General features: G+C 49.7%; 5 protein-coding genes across 5 annotated transcripts; 2 read left to right on the top strand and 3 right to left on the bottom strand.

Annotated features, from left to right (window-relative positions):
* Positions 1-747: 747 nt before the first annotated feature.
* MCYG_08655 (lactoylglutathione lyase) lies at positions 748-2,076 on the bottom strand (the record flags this gene model as incomplete). Its single annotated transcript, XM_002842778.1, has 5 exons — positions 748-757; positions 957-1,119; positions 1,184-1,897; positions 1,956-1,991; positions 2,046-2,076. 5 exons carry the CDS (start codon positions 2,074-2,076, stop codon positions 748-750), a joined length of 954 nt encoding a protein of 317 aa, XP_002842824.1.
* A 1,023-nt stretch (positions 2,077-3,099) lies between these two features.
* On the bottom strand, positions 3,100-4,066 carry MCYG_08654 (HsKin17 protein; the record flags this gene model as incomplete). The annotated part of the gene is made up of 2 exons (XM_002842777.1): positions 3,100-3,933; positions 4,013-4,066. The coding sequence occupies 2 exons, from the start codon at positions 4,064-4,066 to the stop codon at positions 3,100-3,102; spliced, it is 888 nt and encodes a 295-aa protein (XP_002842823.1).
* Positions 4,067-4,911: 845 nt separating this feature from the next.
* Positions 4,912-7,638, top strand: MCYG_08653 (exo-beta-D-glucosaminidase; the record flags this gene model as incomplete). The annotated part of the gene is made up of 2 exons (XM_002842776.1): positions 4,912-6,818; positions 6,876-7,638. The coding sequence occupies 2 exons, from the start codon at positions 4,912-4,914 to the stop codon at positions 7,636-7,638; spliced, it is 2,670 nt and encodes an 889-aa protein (XP_002842822.1).
* A 168-nt stretch (positions 7,639-7,806) lies between these two features.
* On the bottom strand, positions 7,807-9,270 carry MCYG_08652 (protein kinase PKK2; the record flags this gene model as incomplete). The annotated part of the gene is made up of 1 exon (XM_002842775.1): positions 7,807-9,270. The coding sequence occupies one exon, from the start codon at positions 9,268-9,270 to the stop codon at positions 7,807-7,809; it is 1,464 nt and encodes a 487-aa protein (XP_002842821.1).
* Positions 9,271-9,956: 686 nt separating this feature from the next.
* Positions 9,957-11,571, top strand: MCYG_08651 (NAD-dependent methanol dehydrogenase; the record flags this gene model as incomplete). The annotated part of the gene is made up of 3 exons (XM_002842774.1): positions 9,957-10,384; positions 10,443-10,501; positions 10,565-11,571. 3 exons carry the CDS (start codon positions 9,957-9,959, stop codon positions 11,569-11,571), a joined length of 1,494 nt encoding a protein of 497 aa, XP_002842820.1.
* Between the last annotated feature and the right edge of the window lie 599 nt (positions 11,572-12,170).

The raw sequence follows: 12,170 nt of genomic DNA, 5'->3' as shown, positions 1-12,170 counted from the left end.
CATAGTAGGCCATGCATAGAGTAATAGAGTACATGATACATCCTACGGAGTAGTTATTATGGGTAACAGAAAGAAAGAAAAGAGACCTACATTAGCGGGAGTCTGGAGATCCCATCGCCATCTTTTTCTTTTTTAGATCTCTCTTTCGCTTCTGCTGCAACTTGTTCTTGTTACTCTCTCTCTCTTGTTTCTTTTTTTCTTCTTCTTATTCGTCTTCTTCGTTTCTTTTTCTTATATTTTGTCGCCAAAAGCGCGCGAAAAATAAAAAAAGAGTTAAAAAGTTTAAAAAAAGAAAGAAAGTTGATTAGTCATACGGAGCGGATCGGGCCGAGACGGGAAGGGAAATGAGGCACGTGATTGTTTATATTTAGATCCAAGGGTTGATATAAGGACAGGAGGAGACGCCAGGAGGCATGGAGAGATGGTAGAGAGACGCGGTGTTATACACAGTAGAAAGAGATCGAGATCGAGATAGAGAAGAACGAATAAAGGTGGAGTCCGGCTGACGTCTCACATCGCGGACGAGGCAGCCTTCTTAAAACTTGGCTTATGCCTAACCACCTAATCCTACTACTTAGTATGATGAACTAATGACCTGACACTAGCATCGAGTGTGTCAAGTATGGTGTGACTGTTTCTGAAAAGCGATGATATATTTCCTTCCTCCGCGTTTTGCGCCGTGACCATTTTCCATTTCTTGACAAAAACTCAACATTTGTCACTACTCATATTGCTTATGCTGTATTACTACTCCGCACTAGTCATGTATGTATATGCGATCATGTAAGTGCTGGCACAGAGACCGGGCTGCTGGTACTGGGACGGCCAGTCATCGACCCCTTCTTCTCCGCGGGGTGCATATACAATGGCCTTGACCCCACAGATATACACAAACAAACATACACAGCATGCATGAAAGGAGATGTAGGTAGCTCTGATAAATGTGCATTACTCACTGCCCCTTCAACGTCTCGTTTTGGACGATTTCCACCCAGTAGCCATCTGGGTCCAGCAGGAAGGCGATATTGTGCATCCTCCCGTCCGTCAGACGCTTCTTCCACGTCACCCCCAGCTCCTCAAACCGGGCACACGCGGCATCAAGGTTGTCCACCACCATACCTGTTCATGTTAGACGTGCTGATAAATCGCTGAAAGAAGAAAGAAAAAAAGAAGATCGACCTACAGATGTGACCGAAGCCCTGGGGCTCGCTGTTGCCGTCGTGGTATACCCTGCCCTCCTGCTTCTCGGTCCCATAGTTCCAGGTCAGCTCGAGCAGGCCCTCCCAGTTGGCGATCGGGTTGCGGGCCTCCTTCTCCATCGGCGGGTTCGACGCCGGATACCCCAAGAAGTAGAGGTTGAACCCGGCCACGGCCACCTCAGAAGTCCTCAGCAGCGTCATCCCCATCACCTCCTGGTAGAACTTGAGCGAGGCGTCCTTGTCCTTGACCCGGAGCATGGTGTGGTTCAGACGGTACGACTGAGGGTCGGTCTCTGCCACGGCCTCGTCCACGTCCCCACGGCGGATGAGCTCAACCCAGTAGCCATCCGGGTCCTTGACAAAAGCGATATGCCTCATCCGGCCGTCCGTCAGCTTCTTTTGGAACGGATACCCGGCGTCCTCCAGCCGCTTGCAAGCCAGCTCGATATTATCTACCGAGATGGCGATGTGGCCAAAGCCACGATGCGGCTCCGTGTTGCCATTCGCGACGGAGAAGTTCGGGTCGTCTTCCGTGCCGTAGTTGTGAGTCAGCTCGAGCACGCCGTTCCTGTCGGTCCAGTGCTTCGTGCCAGAAAGCGATTTGGGGCCATCGTACGCCAAAAAGTAGAGCGAGAACTTGGCATCATCGAAGTCGAGCCGGTTGATTTGCGTCAGGCCAAGGAAGCTGTAGAATTCCACTTGTTCTTGTCAGCCTGTCGTCTCTCTTTATTTAGTATACCAATGTGATGGACTCACGCGATCTTTTCGGGTCTTTTACCCGAATCATCGTATCTATGGATGTTTTAGCATTTGTGCACTCTCAGTCTAGCACGAGACTGTACCCACGATGAAGCTTATACTTGGAAGGATCCGTCATTTTGTCTGTCTAATGTGCTGTTATGTTGATGAGTTCCTGTTCCCTCCTGTTAGCATATGTAGGTAATCAGGATGAGGGGCCAGAATATCAGATATACAACCTACAAGAGCGAGCTGCTAACGGAATCCGTTCATGAAGCCGCCAGACGTAGAGAGCAAACTCGCTTTCGGCAGTCTATTTATTAGCAGCGAAAGCTGATAGAACTGAGAGCTGATGATGAAACTGGCTTATAAATCTTTAATGATGTAACAGCCTGTGAGGGGCTCTTTTTCGTTTTTTCTTTTCGTCCGAACTTTCCGCCTATGTCGTATTTATTTAGATCCGTTAGATATTCGACCTGGAATAGACTGATAGTATAGCTGTGATTTGGGGGTTCGATTCTAGTTGTGTATATTGAGTGGAACTATGGACTATAGTATAATGTCATACGTTGTATACTGTCGAAGAACCTCATCTTCTGCATAAAAGACGCTTTTCATAGAAACAGAGATATGCTATACTAGTTGTGCGACAGCCTGCGAGATTGGAAATCAAAGGGCAGTCTTGCTTTCATGAATCACCCTCTTCTTAGACTTGAGCTTCAGCTGGGTATGTTAGCCTGAATGATACTGCAAGCGGGTAAAGCGAGTATAAATGAGGACATGGATTTCGAAACAACTAACCACGGATACAGTGATGGCCTGATTCTTCCTCTTTCATATGCGTATTTAGCTGTATCTCGAATGATGTCTCAGGGTCCTCCTGTGAACTCCTCATGGGCGTCTGGATCACCCGCAGGAGAACGTGTGTTGACCAACCTATGAAACATGACAGTGTTGGTTGTAGGTGTGCATAGATATAAATGGTCATTGCACTCTCAATGTCATAATTATCGGCAGAAATTTGTCATCTCTCGCTGGGGTGCAAGTGCCGATAATGTTGGAATATTCTAATCATGGCATAGCCTCCTCGACTTGGGAGACTGGCAACGTTGGCTGAGCAGTATTCAGATGCGTTATTACATCTGCCTATTTCCTCAAGTGCTTAATGGCTGGGGTTTGAGTAATCACTGTTTTCAACCCCCTGCTTCACTAGTCGCCGTTTTTTCCGTTCCATGTCTTCCTTCATAATCCTCTCGATCTGTGTCATCTTCTTGGGCGCCTCGGGGGCCGTTTTGGTTCCAGAGGGCTGTTTCCGCTTCATGCCGAAGACGTTGGGCTTTTTGGCCGGTTTGTCAGCTGGATTCTGCGTTGGGTCTTGCTGCTTCTTCACCGTCTGATCGGAGGGCTTTGGTGCATTGCCGGACGATTTCAAATTGAGGCTAAAGTCCGTCCACTTCTCCTTGGCTAGCTCTGCGGGCTTCTCAGGCTCGGCGGAAAGGGCCGTGTTCTGACGGGCCCTTTCGACCTGCTTGAGGATCTCCTTTTGCTCTGAGACTTCCTGTTCCTCCAGGCGGTTTGCCCTCTGCACGATATCTCGTCGTCGAATAGCTTCAGGGCTGTTGTCGATCCACTGCACGAAGATTCCGTCGTCCTTCTCCTCCACTCGACAGATGCCTTCCCTCGCAAGATATTTTGCAAACTCCGTCAAGCTTGGCCACTTTGTACTGTTGAGGTGAACGTGTGTCTTGTCGGAAATGTACTCCTGGTAAAAGCGGTTGAGGTGGATGGCCTTTTCACCATGTGACGTCCGAAGCAACTGGAGAAAATCATGCTGGAATTCCTTGCTGTACCCTTCAATAAACTTCTTTGGGTTTTCCGCCACTATCTGCATCGCACGTACATGGCTCTCGCTGAGCGTATGTTGCTTGAAGCCGTTCTCGTCGCGCGTCTGTTTCTGGCAAACCTCGCACCACCATCGCAGCCGTTGAAGACCTTTCTACGGGAATAGAGAGTTAGCTCAGGTGCCACACAGAGATCAACTGCTAATTCAACTACTGTATCAACTGCTGTCTTACCAGTTTCTTCTGCGGCCTGCCAGCATGCTTGCCCCCAGTCTCCGCAGGCGCCATCTTGACTCACTTGGTGGGCGAGTAAGCGGCCGAGTGCCGTGAAACCGACACAGTGTATCCTGCTAATTAACAGCAGAAGTAAATAAGGACCAGCTCTATCGATCTATTCGTATGCGTAGAGTAGTAATAATAATATCAACAATTATAATATCAAAAAAGTCGTTTTTTATTACTGGATTAAAAAAAAAGCAATTCGGAGTTTAGTTATCCCGGTCATGTGACTCGTACGATATCCGCTTTTAAGTCTTTAAAGTCGAAGCTGGTGATGGAGATGAAGAAGTAGAGGAAGAAGACGTTGATGGTAGAGAAGAGAAGAAAGAGATGCTGGTTTTGAGGTTGAAGATGGCTATTTTATAATAGCTGAATGGTGATGGCTTGTTACATTTAATCTACGTATGTTTCATGCAAATATTGATAGAGTCGGCTGGATAGCTAATAACATCCCAGTTCCATCAAGCCCACATTACAAGTAGTAAACAAGACGGCACGAAGAAGCACCCGAGGTTTACAGATACAGCTCGCCGTTGACATCCATATGTGGGTATACCCCGCCGGGCTGCCGTAGGAGACGTTACGACAGAGGGTGCCATCTCCTAGCATATTCCCCTGTCCATGCTACATTGGCAGACCGCATAGTATATTAAGCGACCTCCTATGTATTTTCAGCAAATTAAGGGACCAAAGAACGTGTTTGCTGCGGTAGCTGACGACTCATGCCCGGTTTTGTTGTATCACACTGACTACAAGTTCTTGGGGTTGACTGCCAGTCGAGGAGACAACGAGTCTGGCTCTCCATTCACCTCTGACCTGGTACTGCCTAATCCCACAGAACGTGTTTAGAGATGATGCCTATTTTTCGATTTGTTGCTATTTTGGCACTCTCGCTGGCTCCGGCAACATCTGCTTTATCGCCGTCGTCATCACCTCTTGTGTCCAAAGCTGGTCAGAGTGAAATTATTCCTGGATGGTATTTACAGTCAGAACGCCATGTCCAACGCGACGTCTCCAAGCTCTCATTACCAGGGACCGATGTCTCCTCGTGGTATCGAGTCAGTTCGCGGGCCACCGTGATGGCTGGTCTTATTGAGAATAAGGTCTACGAAGAGTCGCATCTCTTTTTCTCGGAGAACTTCAAATCTCTCCCCGACGCAGACTTTCGTGATGTTTCCTGGTTGTATAGAGAGCAGTTTAACTTGCGGCCCGGCCGCGGACAGTATTTCACCCTGCACACGCACGGCATTACTTCCAAAGGAGATATCTACCTAAATGGCCACAGAGTGGCGTCAAAGGATGTCCAGGCTGGGTCTTATGGCGGCCACCAGTACGATGTCACTGCGTATGTTCGCCAGGGCGACAACTGTCTACTGATCAAAGCTTACCCTACTAACTATCTCCGCGACCTGGCTATGGGTTTCGTTGACTGGAACCCATACCCACCGGACAATGGCACTGGGGTTTGGCGTAATGTCGAATTCTCGCAGAGTGGCCCAATCCAGCTGTCTGACCCTCGTGTGGTCACCGATTTTACCCATGGAGTCAAGGTAAATAGCGTGAAAATAACAGTCAAAACTGATGTTCATAATGCTGGCAAGGAAACGATCAAAGGCAGCATCAGAGGAGTCATCGAGGGAGGCCGGGGCCAAAAGCACCCAGTTTCTGCTGCTTTTTCTCTTCGGCCTGGCGAATGGCAGACTATAGAAATGACAACCAACATTAGAAATCCAAAGATATGGTGGCCGGCTGCATGGGGCGATCAGCCTCTATACACCGCTCAAATATCCGCCTTCATAGGTGAGAAGGTCTCTGATGGGCCAAAGAAACGCAAGTTCGGCATCAGACATGTTGAATCCAGAGTTAACTCACAGGATACTGTGGAATTCAAGGTCAATGGGAAACCATTCTTCGTCATGGGCGCAGGGTATTCATCCGATATCTTCCTGCGGTTTACAACCGAAAGGATCACCACGATATTCCAATACATACTGGACATGGGCATGAATACCGTTCGCTTAGAAGGGAAACAAGAACACCAGGAGCTCTATGACATCGCTGACAGTATGGGACTTATGGTTATGAGTGGGTGGGAATGCTGTGATCATTGGGAAGGCTGGTCATATAACACCGAAGGGTTCGGACAACTCTGGACTGATGCGGATTACCCGATTGCCAACTCCAGCATGCTTCATGAAGCTGAACTGATGCAATCTCACCCTAGCATGCTGGCGTTTCTGGTCGGATCCGACTATTGGCCAAATGATCAAGCTACCGAGATTTATATTGACGCTCTTAAGCGTATGGACTGGAACGCTGCAATTATTTCGTCAGCTGCAAAACGAGGGTTCCCCAAACTCCTTGGTCCCTCTGGCATGAAGATGGACGGTCCATATGACTGGGTGGCGCCATCGTATTGGTACGGCGATAAACTTGGGGCTGCTGGGGCTGGCGGGTTCGGTTCAGAGCTTGGGGCTGGCGTAGGCACCCCAGAGATCCGTAGCTTGAAGAAGTTCCTATCCAAAGAAGATATGAATGATCTATGGACGAAGCCGGACAAGCTGCTTTATCATATGTCTGCCGGCGTGTCCCAATTCCGTGACCGCTCGATATACAACAAGGCACTGTATAATCGATATGGCAAGCCTGAGAGCTTGGAGGACTACTCCTTGAAAGCCCAGGTTATGGACTACGAGGCGACCCGTAGTGAGTATGAGGCGTATGCTGCCTATAAGAGTAACGTGAAGTCAACAACTGGCCTGTAAGTCTTTACATTATTTCTTCTCTCCAGTCGTTTTTTCTGATATCATCGTTGCAGGATCTATTGGATGTTGAACCCGGCCTGGCCCAATTTACACTGGGCTTTGTTTGACTACTATTTAAAGCCCATGGCTAGCTACTTTGGAACCAAAACTGGAACACGCGTAGAACATGCTGTGTTCGATTACCAGCAGCAGGCAGTTTACCTGATTAACCACTCTCTTCTCAAGAGCGGCCCTCGCAGTGTTACAGTAGACCTCATCGATAGGGATGGCAAGCCCATGAGCCACAGCGTCGTCAAGACAAACACAATACCACTCAAGTCCAAGAAGCTTTCCAAAGTCCACGGCCTAGATAGGAACAAAGATGTCGCTTTCCTCCGTCTGCTTCTCAAAGACGCGACTGACAAAGTGCTGAGTCGTAACGTTTACTGGCTTCCCCAAATGGAGGACGTGCTTGACTGGGATAACTCTACCTGGTATCATACACCCGTTACAAAGTACGCCGATATGAAGTCATTAAACAAGCTACACAAGGCAGATGTCTATGTCAACATTGGTAGAGGACGGGAGGTGTCCCCTGGCAGAGTGAAAGCTCACGTCACTCTGCGGAATAAATCTAGTCATCCGGCTTTCTTTATGCGGCTGAGTCTTCTAGATAAGGCGAAGGAGGATGAAGTTACGCCTGTGTTCTGGGAAGACAACTATGTCACTTTATGGCCGAACGAGGAACTGGAGCTATACGTTATCTATGCAAGAACGGGCAGGATTGAGCTAGAGGTATCGGGATACAACGTTGAAAAGATAATTGTCCGGCCGTGATTTACATGGAAGGCGAAGAGTTTCGGGTATATATTGCAATGCTATCATTATTCCATATTCCACCATATACCAATGCTATTGTATATATTCATAAATCGTATATAACCCCCCTCTGAACCCGGCAAAACTCCATGCACACCCGTGTTACTTCCTGATGAAAAAGACAATCTACTTCTTCGGGGCTCTCTGAGCCTGAATTATCATCTCGACCACCTTATCGTGGCCTTCTTCGGCCGCAAGCTGCAGAGGGGACGAGCTGACTCCGCCAGGTTTGAATTCAGCACTTGGGTTGGCGCCGCGTTCCAGCAAGAGGCTAACAATCGTCTCTGCTCCGTTCCTGGCAGCCATATGTAAAGGCATCCATCCATCCTCATCAGCAGCATTGACATCGATATCCAAGCCGACCAGAATCCTTGCAATCTCTTCATGCTGGTGCAGTGCTGCCATATGCAAGGTTGTTCTATTCATAACCGACATTACCCTTGGGTTTGCCCCATGCTGAACAAGATACTGTACAATATCATCGTGGCCCCATCTGGCAGCCAGAAGCAACGGTGTCCAGCCACTAGAATTCTTCGCTTCGATGTCTGCCTTTCCCTTCTCGACGAGCAGCCGAACTGTTGATTCCTTTTTATGATAAGCAGCCAGTGCTAGGGCCGTCCAGTCACCGTCAGCCCTGGCATCAACCTCAGAACCGCTCTCTATCAGAAGCAAGACGATGTCATCGTTCCCTTCCTCTACCGCAGCATGTAGAGCCGTATAGCCGGCCTCATTCTTTGCATGGATCCTGATTCCGGAGTTGATGAGGAACCTCGCAATTTCTAAGTTGTTGTACTTTGCTGCAATGTGCAGCGCCGTGCGTTTATCATGGATGACCGAGCGAATGCTGAGCGGCTCCTTGGTCGAGAGCACAAATCGAAGAACCGGGAAGTGATTCTGTCTGGCGGCGACGTGCAATGCATCCCAGCCTTCGTTATTGACCGTATGTGCGTCGGCACCCCAGTTGAGATAGAATTTCATCAGGTCAAGGTGTCCGTTCCACGCTGCGAGGAGATATGGCGACCAGGGAACCCTTTGGGCATCTGACGGGTTGATTTCTGCGCCAGCCTTGAGCAAGATGTCTGAGATATCTCGCAGGTTCTTGGATGCAGCGACTCCCAGTGCTGTCATGCCTTCATCGTTCGCCGTGTCGACGTTTACACCAGCTATCAAAAGGGCGTTGACGGCCGCTACGGACTTGTCCTGGTTGTGAGATATCACCTTCTGAAGTGGCGTCCAGCCACTGGAGTCTGCGCAGTTGACGTTGACGCCGGCCTTTATCAGGGCACTAAGCACGCCGACATGATTATTCTTCACAGCCAGATGTAAGGCTGCTTCTTCGTCGGAGAGTGGGCTGTGTTTCAGGGGGTTGGTTTCCTCCGCCCGGGTGTCCGCTGCACTGATATTGGTATCGACGGCCTCTGCCACAGTCTCGTTTGAAGGCACCTCCACCGCCTCGGAGTATGGAGGAGGAGGAATCAGGTGCTCTTCGGGCGACTGGGGAGGGTAACTGGGTGGATTTTGTTCATTCTGCTGCTGCTGCTGCTGTGGTGGCAGCTGGGAATGCCCACTTCGGCCAAAGAACGCCTTCATTTTCGTCATATCCTAGAGCAATGTCTGGTTTGAGGTCTTCTTTGCATATCGTGTACACGAGAGATCCCCCCTTTTGTGAATGCCGGACTGTTGTTGACCTTTGGGCAGTCAAAACTTGTCGATAGCAAGCCTCGTACGGTCACCTGACAAAGGTACTTCGTGTTGTATGTAACTTTGTATGTAGATGGAAGTACCTTTGGTCTTGCACGATACTCGAAAGCCGAAGCAGTAACATATACTTTACGATGTCTGTTGTATAGTTACCAATGTAAAGCCATAATGTTCTAATCATGCATCTCTGAGAAGCAGTAAGTATACGAAATTATCAAAACATCGCCCCTGTTTAATAGCTCGTAATTACTGACCAGCCTCGCTTGGTGGCGCAGGCAGCAGTCTGGTCCTCAAAACGACTTTCAAAGCTGACCGTCGATTACCCATTATCCCACAGTGACCGTCTACCTGCCTTCCTGCCTGGAACTTCCTGTGTCTATATAATTCAGGGAGGAAACTATCCAAAGGGAACTCCCTCTCCGCCGCGGAAACAAACGCCCGCCGGGAACCTCGGCTCTCCTCCCCGCCCTTCGGCTTTCCGCCCGGCAATTTTTGCTCTTTCGAAAGCCAAAAACCAGGGTAGCGTGATAAAAGGCTTGCTCTTCCCTTTGATAATAGTGCCCAAAGCCTTCAGGATGGTCGTCCCAGCTATAAGAGTCGCTCCGTCGGCGGCAACTAGGGCGTTGAACCTGCTCCGGACCGTCCAGTACACCCACCCTCCCAGCTGTCCATGCCACTCGAACCCGTCGCATCACCATCACCACCAGCCGAGCCAGATCTCTGCGGTGGCCAAACATGTACGCAACTTTGCTTCACCAATTGACGCCTCGCAGCAAAAGGAGTACGCCTTCGAAGTGGCTGCCTCTAGTATACGGTTTGGCCCTGGAGCCACGAGAGAAGTTGGGATGGACTTCAAGAACCTGGGTGCAAAGAGAGTGTGCGTCGTCACGGATAAGAATGTGGCCAAGCTGAATGCCATGAAGCAGGCTGTCGAGGGCCTCAGCAAGGAGGGAATCGAATTCACCGTCTACGATCAAGTCAGAGTCGAACCGAAGGATTACTCGTCAGTCTTACACTTGCACTAACATACACAGATTATTTAAACTGACGCTTATATACAGGATTAAAGATGCGATTGCGTTTGCTAAGCCGTATAATCCGGATGCATTTCTTGCTGTTGGTAAGAGATATCCTGTTTATCTGGGCTAGTAGGCATGGCATCACTGACAGACAGCAACCACAGGCGGGGGATCGGTCATCGATACCTGTAAACTGATGAACCTTTACTGCGTCTATCCGGAGGCTGGCTTCCTTGACTTTGTCAATGCGCCACTGGGCAAAGGCTTGCCTATCGCCAGAACTCTCAGGCCGCTCATCGCCATCCCAACCACCGCGGGCACTGGAGCAGAAACCACTGGGACGGCGATTTTCGATCTGACCGACAAGAAGGCCAAAACCGGAGTAGCACACCGGAACATGAAGCCGACGCTGGGCATCTGTGACCCTCTCAACACTCGAACTATGCCGCCGGCTGTCCATGCTTCCTCCGGGCTGGATGTGCTCTGCCACTCGCTCGAATCCTGGACGGCGATTCCCTACAACGAGCGCACTCCCAGGCCTACCAACCCCATAAACCGGCCTGCGTATCAGGGTGCCAACCCAATCTCAGACATATTCTCCCTCCAGTCCCTCCGGAGCACGGTCAAGTATCTCCCACGCGCTGTAAGGGACCCAGAAGACCACGAAGCCCAGAGTCAGATGCTCCTTGCCGCTACTCTGGCTGGTGTAGGCTTTGGCAACGCCGGCGTTCACCTATGTCACGGCATGAGTTACCCTGTATCAGGCCAGAACCCAGGCTACAAGCACAAGGGTTACGAAGTAGACCACGACATAATTCCTCACGGAGTATCCGTCGCCGTCACTGCTCCAGCCGTCTTCCGCTTCACGGCCGCCAGCAACCCAGACCGTCACCTGGCGGCCGCAGAGGTCTTCGGAGTAGATATATCCAACGTCAAGCGAGAGAGCGCCGGAGAGGTCTTGAGTGAAGCCATTGCCGAGTTTCTAATCGGTTTGGGTGACCAGCCAAGGGGTCTGAAGGCTCTAGGATTCGATAACTCGCATCTCGACATGTTGATTGAAGGCACCATTCCACAGCAGAGAGTGCTCAACTTGGCTCCCAATCTTAGCAAAGAGCTCGGGCAGGAACGAGAGCAGTTACGGAAATTGTTTGAATTGTCCATGGAGTACTAGGCTTCTTCCCCCTTTTTACATATCTATATACATACATGAACGGCCGTCCCCACGATGTCCTGTGATGAACATTATGCGACATAGAATAGCTTTATCGGCCCAAACAGCTTGTCATCTTAAAACTCGCCCTCTTCGTCTGTTTATCTTATGCATCAGTAATTTTTGACTCCAATTTCCCAAAGAACCTTGCGAGAAATTATCTATATTAAACCCGCTGCGGGTACAACGACTACCAGTCACTGCCGCCAGTTACCATCACAAGCTTCGGCTGTTTCCATGGATCTACAACGAATGCATAACTACAGAAAGCTACGATTCCAAAGCCAGCCTCGAGGTTCATGTCAGAGACAGATATCCAGCAAACAAGCCCCTGAGTGACTGAGAATACCCGTATCTGGGGACCTTTGAAGCCAGAAACCCCCGTTTTCTTCGTCTCCCTTCTCTCCCATGGTTGTTCTCCCATGCCCTCTTTTCTACCCTATGACAATAAAAACCTGTGATTGGCCTTGGAAACGACAGTGGCGGACAGTTCGCCCAGTTCATTCGCGGAGAAAACTCTCTGGCATGTGAGACAAGAGCCTTGCTGTCCCCAAGGGTGG

This window comes from Microsporum canis, genomic scaffold (genome assembly GCF_000151145.1).
Source record: "Microsporum canis CBS 113480 supercont1.9 genomic scaffold, whole genome shotgun sequence".
Taxonomy (NCBI): domain Eukaryota; kingdom Fungi; phylum Ascomycota; class Eurotiomycetes; order Onygenales; family Arthrodermataceae; genus Microsporum; species Microsporum canis.
Note: the sequence above shows the minus strand (reverse complement) of the source record. Positions and strands in the feature narration are given on the sequence as shown.